This window comes from Megalops cyprinoides, chromosome 4 (assembly GCF_013368585.1).
Source record: "Megalops cyprinoides isolate fMegCyp1 chromosome 4, fMegCyp1.pri, whole genome shotgun sequence".
NCBI lineage: Eukaryota > Metazoa > Chordata > Actinopteri > Elopiformes > Megalopidae > Megalops > Megalops cyprinoides.
In genome coordinates, this window is record NC_050586.1 from 1,122,867 (window position 1) to 1,149,970 (window position 27,104).

The 27,104-nt window shown below is 46.5% G+C and overlaps 1 protein-coding gene across 1 annotated transcript; it reads left to right on the top strand.

Annotated features, from left to right (window-relative positions):
• Positions 1-26,892, top strand: LOC118777067 (zinc finger protein 618-like). Its single transcript, XM_036527788.1, has 13 exons — positions 1-312; positions 10,739-10,982; positions 13,598-13,675; positions 13,954-13,998; positions 15,114-15,203; positions 15,707-15,787; positions 17,162-17,251; positions 18,150-18,242; positions 19,848-19,925; positions 20,150-20,194; positions 20,553-20,630; positions 22,733-22,873; positions 23,284-26,892. The coding sequence occupies exons 2-13, from the start codon at positions 10,766-10,768 to the stop codon at positions 24,810-24,812; spliced, it is 2,565 nt and encodes an 854-aa protein (XP_036383681.1). The 5' UTR covers positions 1-312; positions 10,739-10,765; the 3' UTR covers positions 24,813-26,892.
• The last annotated feature ends 212 nt before the right edge of the window (positions 26,893-27,104 follow it).

The following is a 27,104-nucleotide window of genomic DNA, read 5'->3' on the forward strand; positions in this document are numbered from 1 at the left end:
TTGTATGATGGCGGACGTGCGCACCCACTACCCCCGCAACACACGCACTGTGAGCGGCGGAACAGCGCCTTGCACCGGCCGGACAGCCCGTCTGCGAGGCAGCACACCCGGAAGAGCACTCATGGATACGGGGATGGATTTTCTTTCTGGTGAATAAGGATAACCAAGCGGGAATCATCTTGTTAGAAATCCGTTTAATTCTTTTAAAAAAAGAAAAACACACACACCACTTGAGCCGTCCGCCACGGTTTGTAGAGGGAGAGCACTCGCGAACTAGCAACACAAACCGCATGAGCCGCATCTTTCTGGGAGGTAACTAATACTCTTACTGTACTTCTTTTTCCAGATTTAGCTCGACATTTTAAATTTTAAAATTGCCATAGGCCGGGTTTGCGGGTAGTTCCCCAGACGCTCGACTTTGATATGTCACAGCAAATACATAAATGGCTTGCAAGGCAGCTCGCTGTGCAAAGCGAACATATCTGTTGGTTTTAAGAAACACCCCTTTACATTTAAGCTTACTGAAGTGAACTTTTGAACGGTCTTACATTAGCTACTTTAGCAAATGAAATTTTGCCTCTTTAGGACCAGTGCGGAGATCATGAAGGGTAAACTGGAGCGCAAGCAGAGAAAGCGGCCATATTCACTGGCGTTCTCCCCTACAAATTTGGAGTTCTTATTTATGAACATATGGGACATCCCACATGTCAGTGTAAACACGTATGATTCTCTTTGGCTCTTGCCACCGAATGAATTGTAGATAATAGAGTGTAGAGCTTCTCAGCATTTGGGAAATTTAGCAAGCTTTATAGCTTTGCTAGCGATTGAAGGTTGATATCTGGAGGTAATTTCTAATATTAAATTGGCGCCATCTATCGGGAATTTTTAAAATCGAAATGAGAAATTAGAAATATTTTTTATTTTCACCAACACGAAGAATTTCTAATTTAAATTTTTTTTTTTTTTTTTTTTTTTTTTTGGGAAAGAAAAGTTTATAGTCCTTTCCCAGGTGCGATGGTTGGGAAAAAATAATGAATTTTTAACTGCTAATGTCAGTTAGAATTCATTTGAATGACATACAATAGGTAAAATCTGGACTGAAAGGATTTTTCATTTAAAGTTGGTATGTTTTCTGTTTTGTCTAAGGTGTAAGACCTTTGGTTTGTATCAGTGTTGTATTTTCTGTAATGTGTTATTTTAACTAAGCGTAAAGCTTGCTCTCGTTTAGGTCCACATTTGCATCTATTCATCTGGCAGTCTCTCTTATCCAGGGCAAAGGTACATGCATGCATACAGCAGGTCCACACGAATAACAGCCTCTCTCTCTTCACACGCACATGCACACACACACACACACGCGCACGCACACGCACACGCACACACACACACACGCGCGCGCACCTGCACACACACCACAATTTTATCCTCTTCTATTGCATCTGTACACAAGCAGCTTGGAAAATACAGGAATGTATAAACGCAAAGATACACATCTTTGCCTTCTTCACATCTTCTGTAAATGTAAACAAAATGCATGCAGCTTGGCTTTCATCCTGTTCACATTTCATCTTATTGATGTGCTTGAGTTGTGTGTGTTAAATTAAATCTGTGCTCTATTTAAATTTAAGCTATATTGCTTGGAGTGTTCATACTAGAAACTATCTGATATCAGGTCAGTTCAGTATGTAGCTAACTACATATCGCTTTGGATAAAAGCGTCTGCCAAATGAATAAATGTAAATTTGAATAAATGTAACTAAAATATTTGCATGTATTTTTTGGCCAGTGGACGAATAGTCTCATTAATGTTGGAGAGACTTCAGAATACTTTCTGAAGCAATGTCCTGGCTGAAGCAGTTTCATACGTGCTGCACAAGCACAAACATATAAACCAGCACAAAGGTCAAGCATTTGCAGCTACCTGCTAACGTCTTGCAAGAAATCAGAATTCTTTCGTAACATTCTTTAGTAAAAATTCCTTAAAATATCTATTATTTGGTGAGGCTTCTGTCATTCTTCTGAAAAGTTACTTTCGGCACTAGTGGTCTATAAACTTGTGATAGCAATGTTACTGGACTCCCAGCATAAAATATGAACTCTGTGAATCTCCTTAAAGATCTAATAATCCATGTGGAATATGCTGGAGGCATGACATTTGATAAGTGAACACTCCACTCCACTCCCCCTGACCTTTGCTTTGGGTTGGGCCTTGTAGTCTCTGAAGGGGAATGACAGGTTGAAGCTGTTCTCATCTGGGGGTCTGGTGAATGTGATGTGTAAATCGTTTACTTTGTGCAGTTCTGAAGGGAGCATTAGGAAGCACTTAGCTTTGTCTCATAGGTGCATCAGATCGCAGAATTTCAGAGAAAGGGTTTTGTGCGGAGAGGAAGCTGAACCATGCGAAACAGGTGTAACACGACCACCTGAAAATTCAAGGGAAGAGGTGACCAGAATGGCCGAGCAGGCGCACAGCTCTTCCCACTTGTTATTAGAACACGAACGCTGGGCAACCAGCAGAGATTTGTGGCCCCAGGCTTTGAAATTCTGCTTTTGAAAAATTCCAGAATGTCACCTGAGCAGGGCCTACTGGAGAAGACTGGAGTATTGCACCGCTTTGAAAAGGGACTTGCCACCAATGAAAAACTGCACATGTTTAGAATGCCTTGGTTATTGTTTTTTCTGCTTATAATTGAGATGTTTGTGATAAATTATATGGTGCAATGTTTCAATGAATAATGCATAAGTGTGCAGAATTGCATTAGCTTGGAGAGAACATGTTTCCCGGCCATAAGCTGCTTCTGAGCCGTTAGGCAGAGTGTGGCACACTCTCGGTACATACGCAGGAACATATTTTCAATTTATGTTTCCTCCTGTCTTCCAATGGTTCAGGGGCTGAGAGCAGCTTTCCAAGAATGCGACTCTGCAAAGACACTTTCATTTTGCTGTAAAAAGGCCTGACTTTAGTTCAGTGAGTCGCAGAAGAACAGATTTACTGTCTGCGGTGCTATTTTCATTTTCATCAAAAATTGAATCTTGCGTGGTGCAGGAGCTTAGCAGGAGGCCTGGTGCCTTCATTTTAGCCTCTTCTTACAGGCTTTGTTTTCATATCATTTAAATCTGTTTTTCAATATCCACAGCTATAAAATTTTAATTTGTAGCATTAACATATAAATTGAAAAGATGTTTATGGAGATGCAGTTGACACATCATTGTTTTCAGACCACTTCAAATAGTAAATAAATGTTGTTGGCTCTTTGTTGTTGGCTTTTTACATTTTAATGTAATTTGTACTTGATTAACTTTTTAAGACCCCATAGTTTGCTTTTTGTCCAAGACTCACAATTCATTGAGATCTCAATCTTGAATTGGGTAAATGTGACCAGTAGTGACTAAATTGTTTTTTTTTACATGGAGTACTTGATGTATTATTAAACATTTTCGCCTGCATACTTTAACGGAGAGGGAAATGGTCTTGATATTGCTATATCTGAAAAAAACCTGAAAAGGATATTTGTATCCAGAACACTAATAACTCAGCTGGAATGCAGAAGAGAAGACCCGTCTCCATGGAAACAACCTCAGGATGTAGATTATGTTATTGTTCTGAATCTAGCTTCTGCAAGCACATCCCCCAACCTTTAGCTAGGAGTTTCCCTCCTCATCGCAAACACTGACCTTTTTAAAACTAAGTAAAGTAAAAAGCAATCAGCTTTCTTTTTATGTCCTCTTTCTGCAGGGCTAACATTACTTTTTTGCTCACAAACATAAATGGCAGTATTGTGATATGGTTTAAAAGCATTTCACAATGTTAGTATTCTGGATTCAGAGTCAGTGTTTTAGATGCAGGTCGAGGTTGGGCCTCTTGGTGTCAGATGATTTGCTGGATCTTGCACTGTTCTGATATTGGCTCCCATTATCACCTTTGTGCAAGTACTTTTTGCAGCAACATTATGAGTCTGATGATGACTTTTTCTGGTGTCAGAATATAGAATCAACACCTCATTTCATTTAGTTATTTATTTATTTATTTCAGTTGTATGTCATCCAGTGTTAGCTTGCTTGAAGTGTTAACATTATCAATCTCTAAATGATGGTGTTGGATTGCTTTCTTTAATCTGGTCTATATTTTAGTTTTGTTTATTTTTTTTTCTTTTTTTGCCTGCAGTCTAATAAGGCCTTCTGTAGGGCGTAATGTTCACTCTGATGTTGCAAGAGTGACCGATGGTTAGGCTTTGATTACAAGCACAATTGGCATAATTCAACATTTTGGAATGGTAATTGACTGAGCTGTACTGAATCATTTTTTATTCTTTTTTGGCATGGATCATTGGCTGTTTAAGTTTTTGTATCATAATTTTCCACCTTGTCCTTAAGAGTAGCTTCTTTTGGCCCACCAAAGATTTCTTTATCCCGTTCTCCATGAGGAGACACTTTTGCCCCTGTCTTTGGTCATTATGAACTACACCTTTGATTCATTAAAGCTGTGAACATAAGGTTATATCCATATCTGAGCATATTCCCTGTGCTTTGTTCATTTGAGAGCACAGGGAATATGCTCAAATATGGTGCATCAGAGACAAAAATTAGCTTTTGAAATTGATGAGTGTGAAAACTTAAGGAATATTCAACTAGATACGTGAAGGCTGAATAGGTACAATATGACAAAAATCACAGTGACCACCTTACACAGATAGCACTGGGTGTAGCTCAGAGAGTTATCAACAGAAAACTAAGAGCTTAAGATATGAGCAGGATTCCTAAAAGAACTTTGTCTTTCAGTTATGAAATTTTGAGCAGATATGTTTTTAAATTCCTGGGTTCCTAGATCCCCTGAAGGAGTCATTACTCCAAGTCTCCTGCTTTATCTGTGATTCACCTTGACTCGTGTGCAGCAGTCTGCTCAGGTACCTGTTCACTCAGCGCCCTGGATGTGACATTTCAGGAAACATCTGCCCCCAAATTGCAGGAAAATTGATTAACTTTGTTGTGCATTTTTAGTTTTGTTTATTATTTGATCGTACTTTGTGAAGAGAGTCCTCAGATTGGTTGTGGCTTCCAGGTGACATTTTTTGTTAGATGTTAAAATGTCATGAAGATTGTTCAAATAAACATTTGCATTTTGTTTTCTATGCGAATCCTGTCCCTGCCGTCTGCGGTCTCTGGTTGACCTGACTGAGCGTGTGCAGTGGGCTGGGTGTGCGGATGTTGGAGGCTGAAGTCTGTGCAGCAGATTGCCTTCTCTACAGAGGTCACACTGCTCTTTTACAGACGCTGTGTTTTTATGGAAAATGTAAAACACTAATTTACCTCACAGTCCCTTTATTTCGCGGTTGCCATGGTGAGGGAGAGAAAAAAACAGAACAGTAAATGCATTGTTTTGATTCCCCAGGGTTCTTACAGTCATTAGCTTTCATATATTTTCTTGTTGTTGTTGCCAGGGGTAACAATGCAGCACCTTATTATTTTGGGAAGGTTTTTAATATGGAGCAGGTAACATCCTGTCGGTGAGAGAGTGCACCGTATGCATTTATGAATTCTGTAATTTGTGATTCTGCTTTCATTTTGGTACATCAGGCACCCTGAGAGTTTGATCAGAGCTCAGGGTTTATCTTGGGGCAGGTAGTGAATATCCAGATGTATTTATCCAGTGCCTTCCGCCATATAAACACTAACCCCTGTTCAGTCTCTTTTTAGCTGTCTGTGCCAGATAGTGGCTCAACAGCCACAGTCAAGCAGATTAAATTATTAACCAGTCAAGTCATTAATTGAAATAAAAATGGCTTTGGTGGAACCTGTTCTTATTAACCAAGATGTTTAGACACAGTTATCAACAAGATGTTATGTGCTAAAAGAGGCTGCATGGGTACACTGCTGAAGCATAGGCTAGGATCTGTCCGCATAGGCTAGGATCTGTCTGCATAGGCTAGGATCTGTCTGCATAGGCTAGGATCTGTCTCCATAGGCTAGGATCTGTCTGCATAGGAAAGGATCTGTCTGCATAGGCTAGGATCTGTCCGCATAGTCTAGGATCTGTCCGCATAGGAAAGGATCTGTCCGCATAGGCTAGGATCTGTCCGCATAGGCTAGGATCTGTCCGCATAGGCTAGGATCTGTCTGGATAGGCTAGGATGAGGAGCTGGATTGCTCTTGTGTTCTGTCATCTTTGATTGGCAGCATAATCTGTGTTCCAGGGCCTGCAGACTGTGATGAGAATGGGGTTGGTGTTATATGGAGGATGAAACCTGTCAAAGACAAAAAATAAGTGCTATTAAATGTGGAAGTAATTACTTTGTAAAAACAATGACTCTGTAAAGAGTGAAATAAATTGACCGGATTGATGGGTGAATGCATCTGAATGAATATCTGGACATGTTAATAAATAAATACATGGTTTCAGTAAAAATGAAAAATTAATAAATCATTTAAAAAATAATAGCAAGAATAAAATATAATATTAAGAATAGAAGCTGTCATACAGCATTTACTGAAATGCTCATGTATTCTTTATTTAATGTTGAAATCTCTTTGTCATAGCAAGATGTTTTTTTGCATGTGAAGCCAGTGAAGGTGGCCTGGCTCCTCTGTGGCCAAAAGTAAGAAAGACAGAAAGATCATTTTCCCTGAAAGTTGGTTATCCTGCAGTGGCTCTCTGGTCAGGTAGCTAGCTACTGCCAGTCATGACTAACTGTTTGGATACAGCAAAAATAGTCAAGTGGACAACTGGCTGTTTGTTTAACAAATAGCTTCAGCTGGCTGGCTACTGCTGGCAATCCGTCAGCTGCTGCTGCTGTCTTGGATCCAGCATTGTACAGAATAATCCCATTTCATTTAAGTAATTTATGTTAAATGAAACCAACCCCTGAAACCCACAAGGACACAAATCCCCCTATTTGACACATAAAGTAACTTGCAAGCTAAAATAATTCAAATTCAAGCAACACAGCTGGTGACCTAGCTAAGACAGTTTCGCCAAATTTTAGCTTAGCCATGGTATTGGCTGACAGGTCCCAGATGCACTAGTCATGTGACCACATCCTGTATGGAATATTCACATGCCTTGTGCACTTAATGTTTGCTCAGGCAAGACCTGAGCAAGGATCAAAATGCTTTTAGCATGACTTATGGATAGGGGGTTGTTGTGTCTTTTAATTTGTTTTAAAATTATTTTGATTTATTTTATTGTCTATTATGTATTTCCATTAAGATGAATGTTGACATCATGGTATATATAAGAAGTGTGCCATTAAAATGAAGCCACAGATCACCTTGAAGGTTTAGGAAGTGCTTTCCTGGCGACCCTTGTATTTTGCACTGTTCACACTTAATTACTGACAATATAGTGCATGGATTCTGTGGAGCTTTTCTGGGAAATGGCTAACTATTAATTAGTCAGTCAGAATTGATGTAATATAGCCCACATGGCCTCGTGTAATATGATTTTATCAATTTGGTGATGTAACAACATGAAAATGAATGCTGCCAACCGAGCTTTTCATTCCCAGTGAAAAACAAGGTAATCTACTCTGTCTATTTTTGGTTTTCTTTTTGATTTTGCGTCACTCTTAAAGAAAAAAGACTGTGTTCATGTTCCACAGCTTAATGGAACCTTGTGAACAGATCTGTCGAGGCGGGACATCCAGATATCTGTTATGGTGGGGTAAACGGCGTGTCGTAAGGGGAGAGCTTTGACCTTTTTTGGCTTTTGGCTGAAGGTCATGGTTGTCGGAGTGTGGCTGAACTGTGTGGTGCGTGGGATTGCCATGTCTGCCACAGTGCAAGCCTACAGCTCCCGCTTTAAGCTGCTTTATATCTGACAGTCAGTCGAATTTCATGCGCAATAAATAATTCACGTTTGTTATTTATTTTTTCCCCTCCTAAAAGAAGACTTGCGGATGTGTGTGTTTTTTAAATGTGTATGTGATGCAGTTCAGTATGCTTTCTGACAAAATCTCCATTTGATTTAAAACCAGCTATGCGTGGAATTGGAGAAGGCACAGTAAAAAGGCTAGAATAATAAATGCATATTCTATAAAATAGCACAAGTCAGAATTATTCAGCTTTATTCACAGGAGAATCATTTTAATGGATTCCTCTGGATGTGTTATTACATGTCATCATTAATTTTTTCAGATTTTTTACCTGTTTTTAATATACCCATGAAATGAAAATTTCTGTGTGTTTTAAATCTTTGCAAAGAAAAAAGAGACCTGCGGACAGGCATTAGGGCTGATCTGTATGTCTGTTCATTCACGCTTTCTGCCTGAGAGGACGGGGTTGCAGGGTGGGGTGCGGTGTTGTACCTGAGTGAGCTTGGAGCGGAGTGCTCGGCCGTACAGCACTGTGTTTCTGCTGGAGATCAGCCCAGTGTGAGCTGCATTAATCAGAACCCTCCTTTCCCAGGGGACACTCTTCCAGCTTAAAAATGTTAAAATCACTGCATCACAACTCTGTGCGTGGGCACTTGCAGCAGAAATGTGTGTGTTTGTGTCCAAGTTTGTATGTGTGGGCAGTTTTGGCAAAAGTGTGTGTGTGTGTGTGTTTGAGTACAAATGCGCGAGTGTGTACGTTGCATGTATGTGTTAAAATCACTGCCTCACATTTTATGCTGAGCTCTGTGTGTGGCATGTACTTTTAGATCCTGTTGACAAAGCTGGAAGGTGAGTTTCCGGGCTGTTCCTCCATGGTCCGTTCTCTCTGCATGTCTGTCCCTGCATGACAGACAAGGTGTCCCGCCTCAGGTACAGTGTTTGGGTGAAACGTGGCACATGGTTTGGTCCCCACTTCCCCAGAACCTTGGTGACTTTCAGAACACGAGGTCAAAAGTCACATAGAGTCCTGATACATTTTCCCTCACATCTGCAGGTTTCCTTCGGCTCCACTCCAAAGCCAGCTGACATGCAGTAAGAAAGATGAAAAGTGCTGCCACCCTGAGTCTTGGACTGGGCCCTGAGAAACTGGCCGTTCCACAGCCGCACAGGCTAAGATTCAGTGGAGAGCTCTTAAATCATAAAAACACATGCAAACAGGCAAAGACCCCACAGCTGCAGGTATCAGGGAGATAATCAAGAAGTTTGAATGTGAGTCAAAAGCATTGTTTTATTTTTAATTTAGTGCAACATTTTTACTGGTTAGTGTTAGCAGTTCACGCTATGACATTTAAATAATTAACGAGAGTCATTTTATTTTTATTTAATAAAGTACTGTACCGAGATACTGACGACATTTTGTTCCATGTTTAATGAACTGGGCACAGGACATTTCTCAGTTGATTAACAGGAGACTGTTGTTTCAAATACAGACGTCCAGCTTTACCCCATAATTTGGAACACATCTTAGAAGAAATGGATACTCCTGGGCAGAGGGGCGTGGCTGAATGCTCCTGGGCAGAGGGGCGTGGCGCTGTTTGTTTCTGACAGAATGTGTTTTGTTGACAGCTTGCGTTTGCATATACTTACGGAATCTGGCCTTCAGTGCTCTGACAGGTGGGAAGGCCTCTCATTGAAGGCCACACAGTCTTGGTGTGACGAGCCTCTGTCCCATTGGATGGTAGAAGTGTGGGTGGGGTTTATGGGGGTTTGGACTGAGGGCCAGCAGAGAGGGGGTCTCAACTCCAGTAAAGGGTACTATAGTTTTCTGTTCTTACATGCAGCCAGAAAAATGTACAAATATTATGGACAGTTGCAAAAGAGGCCAAGTTTCTTCACTTCAGTGTCCCCTCTTGACTGTTTCGAAACCACCCCCACAAACCACCTCCTGGAAGACGCTGGCAATTGGAAACCCCCCCACTGCAGGGGGTTGGTACAGCCTGGGGCAGTGGAGAAGCTCTGGCCGCTAAAGCACACTCAGCGGTTTGTCTTTCACACACAGGAACATTACACTGCATTGTGCTCATATCTCAAATGTTTATTTGATTATTCTCAGATTCTTTCCATGTTTTCTCTCTGTTACAACACTGGAAAATTCTCCCTCTCATCAAGTTGTGTGTTTGAGTGTGTGTGTGTTTAGGCATGTCTCTGCAATTCATCAAAACTATAGGCCCGGCTGTTCAACAGGAAAAGCCTGTGTTGTGACAATATTTGTGTTGGAGGATTTGCAGTGGAAATGGCTTCCTTCAGTACTCCCCCTGCTATTGTCCATGATGGAGACACTGACTTATGACCTGTCATTTTTCAGCAGGGATTTAATTTTACCGTCAGCAGCAGCGCTGTGTTCCCCCTGCTGTCATGTGACGGTGTTTTGCTGGTGTAGGTGTGCTGGCCAGTGCTAACAGGTTCCCTGTGCACCTCTTTTACCCCCTGCTGTCGACATGTGACGCTCTCAGCTGTGGAGCCGTGACGATACCGCCCCCAAATGCACAGCTTTCTGTCTTTATAATATCCCTCTAGAAAATGTATAATGGCATTCTAATATTTGAAGGATTGAAACTGTTCTGAAGGCAAAGAGTGACCTAACTCCTTACTAGTTAATACATATTCATATGTTTAGTGTTTCCATTATTTTGGCTACCCCATATGACTGCCTATAAAGTTATGAGACCTGCTCTCTCTGCTGTAAAGTCATGTGACCCTCTGTCTCTATCTGCTGTAAAGTCATGTGACCCTCTGTCTCTATCTGCTGTAAAATCATGTGACCCTGTCTCTCGCTGCTGTAAAATCATGTGACCCTGTCTCTCGCTGCTGTAAAGTCGTGACCCTCTCTCTCTCGTAAAGTCATGTGACCCTCTTTCTCTCTGCTTTAGGTGTGCTGGCCAATCATAGCAGGAGGAATGAGCGGGCAGGCAGAGCAAGGTCAGGGGGAAGCTGGGAGCTTCCAGGAGACAACCAATCCAGAGGTGGGGGATACCGTCCCCCAGGAGTCCCCCCCACCAGCGGTGAAGGCGGAGGCGGGATCGGCCACGCCCAGCAACGGCCAAGCAGGGGAAGGCAACCTCCCCGCTGAGATCTGTGTGGTGATTGGAGGATCCCGCAGCTCTCAGACACTCGGTATAACCTATCATCTCACTCACTATCATCTCACTCACTATCATCTCACTCACTATCATCTCACTCTCATCATCTCACTCACTATCATCTCACTCACTATCATCTCACTCTCATCATCTCACTCACTATCATCTCACTCACTATCATCTCACTCACTATCATCTCACTCTCATCATCTCACTCACTATCATCTCACTCACTATCATCTCACTCACTATCATCTCACTCACTATCATCTCACTCTCTATCATCTCACTCTCTATCATCTCACTCACTATCATCTCACTCACTATCATCTCACTCTCTATCATCTCACTCACTATCATCTCACTCACTATCATCTCACTCACTATCATCTCACTCTCATCATCTCACTCACTATCATCTCACTCACTATCATCTCACTCTCATCATCTCACTCACTATCATCTCACTCACTATCATCTCACTCACTATCATCTCACTCTCATCATCTCACTCACTATCATCTCACTCACTATCATCTCACTCACTATCATCTCACTCTCATCATGCTACTGCCGGGGGCGTGTCATCATTGTCTTCATCTGGAGGTTTAAATAGAGTTTAAATTTAAATGTGACATTTTATCTGTGCTTTAAAGTTTATATATTCACATTAGGATGGACAAGAACAAATATTTGAGTATTTGAACATCGACCAAGACATCGATTTAAAAAAAAAAAAAAAGTCCGTCTGAAATGTTGACGGGGGAGGCGAGCCTCAGCCCTCTGTAATGACTGTAGAGTGAGGGCTGAGGCTCGCTTTTGCCACGAGTCACTTTTCACACAGAGAGAAGCTGAGAATGGCCTGACACATCCAGCTGTATGAATGCATCCCATGAAGTCACCTCAGTAAGCTGTTGTGGCCTTGAGTGAATGTAGTGGAATGTAATCAGTGGGGAGAAGCTCTCCTCACTAAAGCACACACACAAGATGGCCTCTCGTTCAGGAACATTGCTCTACATTGTGCTCATATTTCAAATACTTATTTGATTATTCTCAGATTCTTTCCATGTTTTCTCTCTGTTACAACACTGGAAATTCCCCCCTTCAGATGCGTGTGCCTGTGCGGGTGTGTGCGTGCGTGTGTGTGTGTGTGTGCGTGTGTGTGTGCGTGTGCGTGTGTTTGTCTGTGTGTGTGTGTGTGTGTGTGTGTGTGTGTGTGTGCGTGTGTGCGTGTGTTTGTCTGTGTGTGTGTGTGTGTGTGTGTGCGTGTGTGCGTGTGTGCATGTGTTTGTCTGTGTGTGTGTGTGTGTGTGTGTGTGTGTGTGCGTGTGTGCGTGTGTGCATGTGTTTGTCTGTGTGTGTGTGTGTGTGTGTGTGCGTGTGTGCGTGTGTGTGTGCGTGTGTTTGTCTGTGTGTGTGTGTGTGTGTGTGTGCGTGTGTGCGTGTGTGCATGTGTTTGTCTGTGTGTGTGTGTTTTAGACCTCTAGCAATTCATCAAAACTATAGGCCCGGCTGTTCAACAGGAAAAGCCTGTGTTGTGACAATATTTGTGTTGGAGGATTTGCAGTGGAAATGGCTTCCTTCAGTACTCCCCCTGCTATTGTCCATGATGGAGACACTGACTTATGACCTGTCACATTTCAGCAGGGATTTAATCTAATTTCACTGTGAGCCGAAACTCTTTTCTGCTTTTCTCCTCTGCTTCTTTCTGCACTCATTTCACTGCCTTCTTCTGCTCTCAGTATCCTGTACCAGCCAACGCTAACAGCATCCATTGGTTGATTGTAGCTAGTAGACATGCAAAGGGAAACATGTTTTTGGTTGATGTGGTCATTGTGTTGTTTTATGTTGGTGGTTGGTGGAGGAATCCCATCCATCATGCTGGTCAAAGGAGAAAGGGGCCTCATCTATCCCGGAGCTCCTACACAATAAAATACAATATTCCTGTAGAGGGTAGCACTGCAATCTTATTGTGTCAGATGGTCTGTATTGAACTCTTTGTATCGAGTACTAAAATATAAAGAAGGTTAAACTGAGTAACTGAGCAAATGGTTATGTTAATTATGTAACTGATAACAGTAGCTGGAGAAAAAAATCGTATAGCCATGGTGCTTCAGTGTGTAGAGTTTGATCCCCCAGTTCAGAAGGAACTCCTCATTTAAGCTGGTGGGCTGTCCAGGGAAATGTTTCAGTCCAATAATCAATTGACCTTTCCACGGTAATGTCACTCAATCAGTCTGAGCACTCTCGACATAGCAACAGTAACCATGGACTGGGGGCGTGGCCTCGTGGAGAGGTCATTTCAATAAAACCGCTCAAAGAGGGAGGTCTCTTTGGGGAATTGCAGTGTTGCATACGAGCATTTAAAATGTTAAGCCTTGCATTGCTGATGGTTTGGGGCCTCTTTATGATTGGATTGGTTTGTTCATGTGAAGGTCAGTGAGTTGATAGAATTTGTAAAAGAACCTTTGATGGTGTTTAGTGACAGTTTCATAGATTTGAGGTATGAGTTGCTCATCATTTCTTGTATAGGGTTATGGGCTCAAAAAAAAGACACTCACCCATCAGACACTCATCATTGTAAAGGCTGGTGCATGATGGGTGTTGTGTATGTTAATGAGTTGCCAATCTGTTCTCTGCTTTTCCCAGGGTCCTATGTGTGCGGAATATGTGGGAAGAAGTACAAGTACTACAACTGCTTTCAGACGCATGTTCGCGCTCACAGAGGTAGTGTCCACTGCGTCTTTCACCAGTGTAAGGATGCGGGGAAATAGCAGTGTTAAACAGAGCTGTCTGTGGGGTGGGGGGGTTTGGGGGGGCTTTATCTCAAAGCAGAATCTGCCGGTGACATCAGGAGGATTTGCTGCTGATAACTATTTTTAGGCTCCGAGCTGCAGGCGATGGAGGCCCGTTGTTCTGTCTTTCTGTCTTTGCTGAAAGTAGGTAAGAGTGTGAGGAAGGCTCTGATGATGAGCTCATTACTGTACTTTTGGCTCTTCTCACAGAGTCAGAGAGTGGGACCAGAGAGAGCAGCACTCAGGGGCTCAACAGTGAGTACTCAGGAAAACGCACACACGCACACACATACACGCACATACACTCACACACGCACATATTAAATCACACACACTCTCACACCCTCACACCCTCACACAAACATACACACACATTCTTCAATTTCAGTGCTTAAACTTGACATTCAATTTGGTGCATGTTTTTCTAAGCTTATCAGCATTTTCTGTGTGATGGAATCACAGAGAAATCACAGGCTCCAGGGAATCATAATTAAAAAACTAACAACAGACTTGTGGCAGGTTGAACAATTTTAATGAAGATACTTTAACGATCCCAGCATTTTCACCTAGATCAGCCAAAGTCAGTTACAGGTGAAGTGACCCTAGCATTTGGCCTGTGTAGAAGTGGAGTTTTTATCTATATTTCATCCCTGCTGGCTGCTAATTTCCCAGCATCCTCTGCAGTGAGGGCCCCATGATGACACTCGTGGTGTTGTGTTCAGCTCACACACTCACACCCTCACAGAAACACACACACACACACAAACATACAAGCATACACTCTCTGTGACCCACATATTCACACACAAATAACACACACACTTTCTCTCTCTCTCTCTCTCTCTCTCTCTCTGATCCACACAAACACAGTCATGTCAGGTTGGAGACACCAGCATACTACAATTTGTCACAAACAGTTTTTCACAAACATTACTACAAACCTTTGGAAAGTACAGAAGTTGCCCATTATAATGTTGTGGTAGGAACTGAGAGTGAATCCCGCTAAAGGTTGACTGTGTCACAGTAATGACTGAACCCTACTAAATTTACGCACATTATGATAATAAGCTGCTGCAGACTGTTCTGTAAACATGTATTAGTGTTTCTAATGAGCAGAGTGCACTGTGCTGTGAAGATCTACCTTTTTTGCTTTTTTGCATAGTGTTTAGGAGATTCATTATAATAAAAACAGACAGTAATAAAAGGCATAGGCCAAGCGGCTGAGCTGATGAGCCAGCTGTAATGATATTATTCTGAGATGCTGTAATAATGAGATTATGTGAATATGGAGAGAAGCACTTTGCCAGTGGTGGTGCTTAATGGCAGCATGTGTGATGGCAGGTGTGGTGTCTCGGTGTCTCCCCCTGCAGGCAGCTTCCGGTATGCCTGCGATATCTGTGGGAAGAAATACAAATACTACAGCTGCTTCCAGGAGCACCGTGATCTGCACGCTGTGGACGGTACCTCCCTCTGTGCTACACCTCTCAGTAACATGGGTCCCACAGAAAAGCGACCTCTGTCTGCGTTTTCTGTGATGGGTGTCAGTCCAGTCCAGTCCAGCTCAACGAGCACAGTCCTGCCTGCTTCCTGTCGGCCTGTCATGCTTTTGTGTCTTACCTTTTCCTGTTTCCTTTTATCTTCCTGTTTCTCTGACCTCTTCATGGCTCTTGATCTCTTTCTCTCTCTCTGACCATTTGCTGTGTCCTTGACCTCTTCCTGGCTCTTTGACCCCTTTCTGTCTCTTTGACCTCTCCATGTCTCTCTGACTTCTTCATGTCTCTTACCACTTTCTCTCAGCCTGATCATTTCCTGTGGACCCAGTCTTTTCCTCCGTTCTTGACCTTTTCCAGTTTCTGTGACCATTTCCTCTCCCCTGACTATTTCCTGTTTCCTTGACCTCTCCTCCCCTTCCCCTTTAGTGTTGCTGACTATTTCCTGTCTCCTTGTTTGACTTCCTGTCCAGACCCTTATGACCAAGTTGTCCTACCAGTGGATGAGCAGAAGGAGGAGGAACAAGTGGAGCCCTTCCAAAAAATCGGACCGAGTAAGAAGCGATTCCCTGCAGTGTGTTGTGGTGTAGATGGATCAGAGTACTGAAGAGGGGGGAGCTGTGTGTTTGAGAGTAAATAAACCCTTGGCAGCACTGTGGCAGGTTATTTTCAGGTCTACTGAAATGGCTAAAGGTTTGAGAAGAAGACAGACTGGAAGTGTTTTGTAGTGAGTGACAAGGGACTTGTAGTGAGTTTGTAGTGAGTAAGCTTGCCAGGGTTCGATTTTTATTTTTCTGCAAACTTTTTTGGTGCATGTTTTTCTAAGCTTATCAGCATTTTCTGTGTGATGGAATCACAGAGAAATCACAGGCTCCAGGGAATCATAGTTAAAAAACTAACAACAGACTTGTGGCAGGTTGAACAATTTTAATGAAGATACTTTAATGATCCCAGCATTTTCACCTAGATCAGCCAAAGCCAGTTACAGGTGAAGTGACCCTAGCATTTGGCCTGTGTAGAAGTGGAGTTTTTATCTATATTTCATCCCTGCCAGCTGTTAATTTTACCAGCATCCTCTGCAGTGAGGGCCCTATGATGACACTCATGGTGTTGTGTCCAGCCAGGTGAGTAGCCGCTGGGAGAGGCTGTGGGGATGGTCTCACCTGCAGTGGGGAGTGAAGCCTCTGTATCCCGGCAGAGGGAGAGTGAGAAACATGCGCATGGCATAGCATCTGCCTGCACAGACACATACAGAGTTTCATATTCAGCATGTATTGTTCACTGTGCATTTAGGTGTCCTGTGACATTTTATCTTTTATCTTTTATCTCCGCTTGGAGACCAGGAAAGACGTGAATCGTAAAATGGCGTGAAAAGTGTTTGTGAGCAGAGCTAATTAATGTTAAAATTTAGGCATGATGAACATGGCTGTAAAATAAACCTCTCATTCTGGGTGCCTCCTATTCCTCAGGACCCCTGTAAGGACCCACTGGGGGTTGGCTGAAATATGCCTGCGGGAAATTAGCGATGTTATTTTACAGCACGTCAAAACAGACACTGGTGAAATATCCATGTGTGTTTACATTTACATTACTAATGGGAAGGAATGGGAGGAATTTTATGGTTTTTAAGATTATAGATATATAATGATAAAAATCGAATCCTGGCAGGCCTGGTGACATAGCTGTGGAGCTTATGTTGCTTTGCAGTTTATACTGAAGGTGCTGTGAATGGAGGAGTCCCTGGTGCTGCTCATCAGTATTCATCTGATGTTTGAATTTACAGCTTGGTTTCCAGAATTACGCTGCTTGTAACAGTGGAATAGGATCACCCATTTTCAGTCTGAGGTGTCTGTGTGAAATAGTAATCTCTGCTTAATTCTTTTTTTCTCAGTGTCAGGCTGTATAAAGCGTTTTGTGTCTGTTTGCAGAAACCGGGAGCTACGTCTGTGAGTTCTGTGGGAAGCAGTACAAGTATTTCAACCCGTACCAGGAGCATGTGGCCCTGCACACCCCCATAAGTAGGTGATGAGACTGAGGCTCCCGTGCCTCTGACCCTGCGTTTCGGGGTGGGTTAGGGTTAGGGTTACAGGAGTTCTCAGCTCTGTTCCCAACACCCTCCCCATTTCTCCTTAAACCAGTGACTCAGATTTGGGGAGGGAACCTGAATTTGCTCAATTAGATTAAACTGCAGGCAGAATCGGGAGGCTGACTGTGCTTGGACCAGGGTTGCCTGGCCCTGGTTTACAGGGCGAGTCACATAGGATAGGTGCTAGTGTTCTAAGGACCCGATCGTGCAAGGTCTCATTCTTTCTCAGTCAGTCTTCTGCGGTTCAACCTGCGGAATAAAGATCTCCATTACAGAGCCTGTCAGCAAGTCAGAAGACATGAGAAATTAACTGTAAAAAAAAAATCCAACATTCCTCAGTGAAAAACTCATGGGAGCCTGTCCCTGTGAATGTCAGCTACCTGTGAAACTGGATTTAATAAAATACACTTTGTCTGGTCACTTCACATATTCAGAATGTCAGTGAGTCTAGATGTGTGTCTGACCAGTGCTGTCTCATCTACATCAGTCCTTAAGGTGTGTACCTAGACAAGTTAGTAAGCCAACGGTTTTAATCAGTTCCATTAGAGAGCATCATTTCTTTGTATTACATACCATATGAAAATTGTTACGTAACTTATGTAATTGAAGATGTTGAAGTGATTAGAGCCTGTCAGCAATGTTACAATGTATAGTATAATATAACACATAAACAGTGGAACTCTGGGATGAGGTGTGTGAAATCACCTATGCAAAAAGCTCTGGGTAAGCCCTCTCTGTCGTAATGCACATTGTGTTTTACAGTTTGACAGCTGTATATGTTGTATATGTGTTGCTTGGTGATTGGTTGTAACTGAACGCTGCTTGTGCAGGTCGGGCCAATGAGATGCAGTCCCTTCGCTCACAGCAGCACGGTGGGGACATCAGCAAACATGGCACCCCCAAATCCGGGCACCGCCAATCAGGTAAAACGGGGCCCGTGTTCCCAAGCTGATCAGTGTGCTTCTGATCACAACGACTGCAGAGAAGCATGTCCTCAGGTGCTGGCATGGCAGCGTAACCTCAGATTCAATCTAACCACAGTGTGTTGTGTCCTTGACTTTGTACAGTGAATTTAAGGAAGTGCTGTTTCTTGCAAATGTGTTGGAAACGCTTGCATAAAAGCGTCTCTCAGTCTTAGGGACAAACTGCGTCTCTCTCAGATGTGATGCAGCTGCAGTCAGACACTCTCCTGTAAAAACAGAGGTTAAAGGCTAAGCTGAAGAGGTCACTGTTATTTTTCCTTCAACATCTTGCATATCTCTGGAAGGTGACATATGATATTGTATGTCTGGAAGGAGAAAATGGCCACAGTGTCTTAGCTGGGTTTCCTTTCAGTGATAAAGAGTTTAGCTGTGTGGCAGTGCATGGATCCCTGTCTGTGTGCTGGTAGCTCTCTCCTCTCTCCTCAGCCCTCTTCCCTCTCCGTCCTTCTCCGTGCCTCTCTCTCTCCCTGTGTAAATCTGGGCTGAGGAGGGTGTCACTGCTATTTAAAGTTTGTCACTGTGGCGTAATTAGGCCAGAGGAAGGGAGATGGCGGGAGGCAGCTGTGCTGTATTTCAGTCCTCTTCGATTTATTAATAACGTGGGGAAGAGAATGGAGGGTCTGCCGGTCGCTCTTTTTCAGAGAGACCCGACGTAGGGAGGAGTTCAGTTACCGTGGAGACCGGTCCAAGCACTGTTAACACTCGATTAACTCAGTTTTGTGTGCAGTGCGAGGGAAGGTTGTGGGGTGAGCTAACCTTCTCCAGTCCCCTGGAAATTGTGCCCACAGTTAGCATAACCAGTGGTGTGTCAGAATTGTGGCTGATGGCTAGTTTAGATGGATTCATTATCCCCACATGAGAATATTCTTCCTTCTAGAGTGAAACAGCACAACTAAGATACTGTACAGGTTATAAGTTAGGAGATCTATGACCCTCATTCATTCAGTAGGAAAACATCGGAGAACCATTGTGTTCCCATTCAGAAACAAAGCCTTTGCGTTTTTAATCAGGAATGTTTATGGCATGTGTGGTGAAATCGTAGCACACACAGAGAAACCTGTGAGCTGAAATTCTAATCAAAGTAGGAACAACAACACGGACTCAACACTGAGCACAAACCTCAGAAAGGTTCAGTGCTGAAAGTGTGACAATTCCAATTTGGGTGATTGTGATAAAAAAAGCGTAGTGATACTGTGATTGTTTGAGTCTGAAAGTCATTTTAGGCTGACGGCTGTCTCAGACCTGCCATTAGAACACCATGTAAGTTCTGCTTTTTTCTCTTTGCTACTGGCAGAATTTTATTTTTTCCTCTCAGAAGCAAATCTCATGAGGGACACGTTTCTGTATGTAGCAGTGCGATGTCTCATTGGGACGTTTCTGCATTAATAAACTAGCGAAACAGCAGTCTCTTCACAGCAGATGATGTGTTTGTCATCGTGTCGTTGCTCGTCATGTTGTGTCTGTTCTAATGCATGTCAGCCCTGGTGTTAAGACTGACATGCAGAGCGAGATTTCAGTGGCTCCGTCTCTCATGCTGTCCTGTAGAGGGCGCTTTCTGTCGGAAGATTGAGGGGAAGATGCAGGCAGCGGCGGGGGAGACCAACAGCTCCCAGAACTCCAGCGGTGAGCTGCTCCCCGCTCCCCTGCCATCACTCTCACACTCAGGAGCGTAGCGCCCGGAGCGTCAGCGTGGAGGAGCACTGCGGGCAGAGGGGAACAGCAGGAAGGGAAGGATGGAGGGATGGGGGGAGAACGGGGAGAAACGGAGAGAGATTAGGATGGAGAGCCCAGCCTGTGGAAGTTACTCCCACTTCTGTTTCTACTCACAGCCTCCCTTTCCTTCACAGGAACTACAAATCCCATGGTGCCCAGCTCATATCCTGTGGTGCAGAGTAAGTTGGTTTTCTCTGTGCTCTCTGTCATGTGTCTCTGTAGTTCTGGCATATATGTGTGTAAAGCTGTTGTCAAACCAAAAGAGGTGAAGTTTGCTGTACTTTTGTGTCCTACTTCTGAAAGTCTTAGTTGTCACCGAGGCTGGAGCTAAGCCCTGATGGTTCTGGTGTTGGGTTAATTGGGTTATTGGGCCACAGACTGCTACATTGTTGGAGAACCTGTAACCAAAGGGCCTAACCCTGCTGAAGAGCTGCTGTTGCAGGCCTGAGCAGAGTGGTACGAGTGGGTAGTGATGTAAATGGATGGTGTAAAACCGTTAGCCAAGCGATCCCTCATCACGCCGCCCCTGTGTTTCAGAGCCCTACACCTGCGGTGCCTGTGGGATCCAGTTCCAGTTTTACAACAATCTGCTGGAGCACATGCAGTCCCACGCAGGTGAGCACACGCAGACACGCAGGTGAGCACATACAGACACGCAGGTGAGCACTCTCAGACACGCAGGTACGCAGGTGAGCACTCTCAGACACGCAGGTACGCAGGTGAGCACATGCAGTCCCACGCAGGTGAGCACATACAGACACGCAGGTGAGCACTCTCAGACACGCAGGTACGCAGGTGAGCACACGCAGTCCCACGCAGGTGAGCACACGCAGTCCCACGCAGGTGAGCACTCTCAGACACGCAGGTGAGCACACGCAGTCCCACGCAGGTGAGCACTCTCAGACACGCAGGTGAGCACACGCAGACACGCAGGTGAGCACACGCAGACACGCAGGTGAGCACACGCAGATACGCAGGTGAGCACACGCAGACACACAGGTGAGCACACACAGGTGAGCACACGCAGACACGCAGGTGAGCACACGCAGACACGCAGGTGAGCACACGCAGATACGCAGGTGAGCACACGCAGACATGCAGGTGAGCACACGCAGATACGCAGGTGAGCACTCTCAGACACGCAGGTGAGCACACGCAGACACGCAGGTGAGCACACGCAGGTGAGCACACGCAGACACGCAGGTGAGCACTCTCAGACACGCAGGTGAGCACACGCAGACACGCAGGTGAGCACACGCAGGTGAGCACACGCAGACACGCAGGTGAGCACACGCAGACACGCAGGTGAGCACTCGCAGACACGCAGGTGAGCACTCTCAGACACGCAGGTACGCAGGTGAGCACACGCAGTCCCACGCAGGTGAGCACACGCAGTCCCACGCAGGTGAGCACTCTCAGACACGCAGGTGAGCACACGCAGTCCCACGCAGGTGAGCACTCTCAGACACGCAGGTGAGCACACGCAGACACGCAGGTGAGCACACGCAGACACGCAGGTGAGCACACGCAGATACGCAGGTGAGCACACGCAGACACACAGGTGAGCACACGCAGACATGCAGGTGAGCACACGCAGGTGAGCACACGCAGACACGCAGGTGAGCACACGCAGACACGCAGGTGAGCACACGCAGATACGCAGGTGAGCACACGCAGACACACAGGTGAGCACACGCAGGTGAGCACACGCAGACACGCAGGTGAGCACACGCAGACACGCAGGTGAGCACACGCAGATACGCAGGTGAGCACACGCAGACATGCAGGTGAGCACACGCAGATACGCAGGTGAGCACTTTCAGACACGCAGGTGAGCACACGCAGACACGCAGGTGAGCACACGCAGGTGAGCACACGCAGACACGCAGGTGAGCACACGCAGACACGCAGGTGAGCACTCGCAGACACGCAGGTGAGCACTCTCAGACACGCAGGTACGCAGGTGAGCACACGCAGTCCCACGCAGGTGAGCACACGCAGTCCCACGCAGGTGAGCACTCTCAGACACGCAGGTGAGCACACGCAGTCCCACGCAGGTGAGCACTCTCAGACACGCAGGTGAGCACACGCAGACACGCAGGTGAGCACACGCAGACACGCAGGTGAGCACACGCAGATACGCAGGTGAGCACACGCAGACACACAGGTGAGCACACGCAGGTGAGCACACGCAGACACGCAGGTGAGCACACGCAGACACGCAGGTGAGCACACGCAGATACGCAGGTGAGCACACGCAGACATGCAGGTGAGCACACGCAGATACGCAGGTGAGCACTCTCAGACACGCAGGTGAGCACACGCAGACACGCAGGTGAGCACACGCAGGTGAGCACACGCAGACACGCAGGTGAGCACTCGCAGACACGCAGGTGAGCACTCTCAGACACGCAGGTGAGCACACGCAGACACGCAGGTGAGCACACGCAGGTGAGCACACGCAGACACGCAGGTGAGCACACGCAGACACGCAGGTGAGCACTCGCAGACACGCAGGTACGCAGGTGAGCGCAGAGAAACGCCCTGTACTTCACCGAGAGAGAGAGATCTGCCTTGTCCTTCACAAGGGGAGAGAGACCTGCTGGGCTCTTTCCTCTCTCTTGCTGATTTTGCATGTGTTGGGCACCTACTGTTTCTTTCTTTCTCTCTTTATTTAGCTGTTTCTAAGGTTTTTTTTTTTTTTTTGGCATCCTCAGCGGACAATGAAAACCACATCAACGTGGAGGCTCCCAAAACGTCCCCAGCCCCCACCCCCACCTCCACCCCTGCTGCAGCTCCTGCCCCTGCCCCCCCTCCTGCACCAACTCCCCCCTCACAGAGGAACCACACTGCTAACGGTGAGTATCAGTATCGTCCATGAGCCGAGGACTCGCAGCTTAGGGTTCATTTCTGTTACATTATCTCTCAGTCTCACCATCTGTCCGTCTCTCAGTCCGTCTATCTGTCTCTCAGTCCCTCTGTCTATCTGTCTCTCAGTCCCTCTGTCTGTCTGTCTCTCGGTCCCTCTGTCTGTCTCTTGGTCCCTCTGTCCATCTCTCGGTCCCTCTGTCTGTCCGTCTCTCAGTCCCTCTGTCTGTCTCTCGGTCCCTCTGTCTGTCTCTCGGTCCCTCTGTCTGTCTGTCTCTCAGTCCGTCTATCTGTCTCTCAGTCCCTCTGTCTGTCTGTCTCTCAGTCCCTCTGTCCGTCTCTCAGTCCCTCCGTCTGTCTGTCTCTCAGTCCCTCTCTCTCTCTCTCCCTGTGGCTGCAGTCAGCAGTGTCTTGCCTGAGAAGGAGCGGCAGCAGGTGGCTGAGCGCTTGCTGAGGGTGATGTGTGCGGACCTGGGGGCCCTGAGCGTCCTGGGCGGGAAGGACTTCCTGAAGCTGGCGCAGATGCTGGTGGACACAGGGGCGCGGCACGGGGCGTTCTCCCTGCGGGACACTCTGGGGGAGCTGGGCTCGCTGGCCCTGAAGCAGCTGCCCCGCATGTACAACCAGGTGAAGGTGAAGGTCACCTGTGCCCTGGGCTCCAGCGCCTCGCTGGGCATCGCCGTCACCTGCCACGCCCACGCAGTGGGCCAGGATGCGTGCTACGTGCTGACCGCCTACCAGGTGGAGGGGTCCCGGGTCAAGCGCTATGTCCTGGGGGTGAAGGAGGTGGACCTGAGGGAGGCGGGTGAGCAGGTGCACCACTGGGTGCAGAACGTGCTGTCTGAGTTCGTCATGTCCGAGATCCGCACCATCTACGTGACGGAGACGCGGGTGCTGGCCACGCCCTTCTGCGGGCGCGCGGGGGTGTGTCTGCGCTGCGCCGGGTGCTCGCTGGCCGCCGTGGTGCAGGCCGTGCTCGGGAGGCGGAGCCTGCAGGCGAGGGGCCTTCAGGAGCTGGGCGACCTGCTGGCGGCCTGCCGGGACCTGGTGGCGGTGGCAGGGCTGTCCCGGGACCCCCCGGCCGGGCAGGACGACGCCACCCCTCCCCCCTGCTGGGACGATGCCGCCGAGACGCTGCTGCTGGTGCACGAGCGCTTCGAGCAGGTGTGCGAGGCGTACGGGCGGGGCCGGCGGGCGGCGCCGCTGCTGCAGAGCCTCAACAAGCCGCTGCTGGGGACCCTGGCCTCGCTGCTGTCTCCCCTGCGCCAGGCCGCCCTGGAGCTGAGCTCCGAGCGCCGGCCCACGCTGCCCCTGGTGCTGCCCGCCTACCTGCGCCTGGAGAAGCTCTTCACCTCCAAGGCCAGTGAGGCCGGTGCTGGCGGCCGCCTGTGCCACTACTTTCTGGAGGCGCTGAAGGAGAACCTGAAGGTGGAGCGCCCCCACCAGGTGGCCATGGTGTTGGACCCGCAGCTGAAGCTGCGGCCCACGCCCGTGCACCAGCACGAGGAGCTGATGGCCAAGGTGTGCGAGGCGGCGGGTGAGATGAAGGAGGGGACGGGGGGCGGGGCCGGGGCGGCCGGGGAGGACGGCGTGGGGGAGGGGCCTCCTGGGCGCAAGCGCGTCCGTCTGGAGGGCGGGAATGCCTGGGGGCGGGGCTCCGAGGAGCCCAAGGTCAGGAAGGAGTTGTTCCAGTACCTGGCCGAGCCGCAGTTCCACGCCACGCCTGACCTGTTCCAGTACTGGAGCTCCGCCATGGAGAAGTACCCAAAGCTGGCGCGGCTGGCGCTGTGGCTGCTGGCGGTGCCCGCGGTGGGCACGCAGAGCGACTGTGTGGCCGTGTGCGAGCAGACTCTCGCCATGAAGCGCCGCCGCCAGGTCCGGCCCGATGAGGCCAGCAAGCTCATCTTCCTCAAGTCCAACATGGCCTGAGACGGCGCAGCCCGTACACCCCCTCCCCCCCTCCCCAAAACGGACCAGGGGCCAGGAGCACACGGTCACCACTGTGTGAATCCTGCTGGCCTCGTCTGTCTATTTATTTGACTTTGTGTAGAAACTGCCTAGAGGACTGTCTGTTTTTACACTGCACTGCGTGAAGTGGAAGCTGCTATCTGTGTAGGCGTTATAGCTCCTGATGTCCTCGGTCCTGACCTGAGGAGGGGTGGAGGTGTGCACAGCGCACTGCAGGTGTGAGTACACAGTGCAGCCCTGGCGTTGGGACCGTGGCCTGTCCTCTGATTGGTGGCATTGAGGTGGGAAAGAGGACTGGGAGGCAGAACCCTGCTGTGGCCGCTGTTGGTCTTATTGTTTAATCTCACTGAAATTTTTCTGACGTCTGACTGTACTATTTATACACAGGAACATGACTTGAAAGTTCTGAGCGGAGTTCTAGTCTCGCTCGGGTGGGAGCTGGGTTTTGGGAGCGACCCGGTTGTGATGCAGTCGCTGGTTCTGTGTGGTTCTGAAGCTCAGTGAAACACAGTCTACTTCTAACAGTTCGCTTGTAGAACTACAGCAACAAAAGTTAAAATATGGACACCTGCTGCATGCATCTATTTATTATTTCATTTTTTGGGAAAAATAAGGGTTTTCTTACAGTCTTCCTTGGTCTTACATTGAAACTATAAAAGTAAAATACAAATAACTATCCTTAGGGTGCACAGTTTTTACACTTGGAAAAATGCCAAAGAAACACATGGCTGCTCATTTATATTCAGACTCATATTGTGGACGCACTGGGCTCCAGTTCCAGCTACACTCCACCTTCTTCTCCGGTCTGACAGTGGCCTCATCGCCACTGTCCCATCTTCTCTGGTCCCCCCTCCCCCCATCCCTCTGTCCCTCTGACCTGCAGGGTGGCTGTGACTCCACACTCACCGCTCGGCAGGATGCTGAAAAGGAAGAGAAAACTTCATTAGACACAAAGTGATCCAGATAAAAGGGTAGGATATAGCTGTCTCAGAGCTGCTAATAACATCAGCCTGGAAGTGGAAGGGCCTGCAGACTCATTGTCTGCACTGTGGAGTAGAGGACTGTCTGTGGAAGGTCTGGGTCCCAGTGTGACTGCTTACCTGTGAGATAAGACACGATTTAGCTGCTGATGACTGCTGCTAACGCTCTGGCAACGCTGGAACGTTGTAGCTATGATGATGATGATGACCATTATTGTTACATTATTGTCATTATTATTAATGAATAATAATAAACCATAGTACTAGTCATAATCTTCATAGGTGGAATAGTAACCACAGGCTAGTGCTGTTAATTAGAAATCATAAAAGTCATACAAGTTTAAAAGTAAAAGGGATTTTCTGGCCAAATAGAGCTTATCTTGGACTGTTACTGTAACTGTATTGTTTGCACACATGCTTCATTGACTGCTTGTGTTTGTGTCATGGTCTTATTTAATCAAGTCCAAGCCGTTGCATCGTACTGTACAAACCTCAGGATATCGTTCATCTAGGCCACGTAACAGTAGTAACTATCTTCCTCTACTTGTGTCTGAAGCTTTGGCCAGGATCAAAGGAGACGTCACGTTACTGTACAAATAACTATGTGCGGACAGCTTTCTGGGGTGCTTTTTTAACAAACTAGAAAATAGATGAGCTCAAATTGTTAGTGCTTGTATTGCCTGTTAAATACATCTAAGAAATGAGTTCAGAGTTATGCATGCAGTTTTGTATAACAAAATATTGAAGATAAAAAGGTGAGAACTGAAGTATGCTGATCTATATATAAGCAGTAGCTACATATTTTTAAATCTGGGGTTTCCTCTTGAAGAAGAGTTTTAAAAGGATTGGGGTTCTGTGTACATACGAAACACAATCTGCTGTTTTGATTCACTCTGAAGAGCTACTGATTTCCAAGTCTGATAACACCGTACCTCTTTTTTAAAGCCTTTTATAAGACATGGCAAGTCTGTGCAAAGCTCTCCCTTTGCAGGCGGCTCATGGAGAGGTATGTGGCTTCGGCTCAAGCTGTTCTGGTCAGGTGGGGTTTCTCTCACCTGAGGGCCCGTAAATGGAGTGCTTTGCACTTTTACACTGTAGATCATACTTAGATACTTTTACTGTTGTTTTTTTGATCTGGATTTCTTTTCTTAAAAAAGGAAATATTGCTTCAAGAAAGCAATTGATATTTATATATATATATAAACATATTATTCTGATGATATATATTTTTCTTTTGTTTTGTTTTGTCTGTTTTCTGGGACAAAGGAAAAAT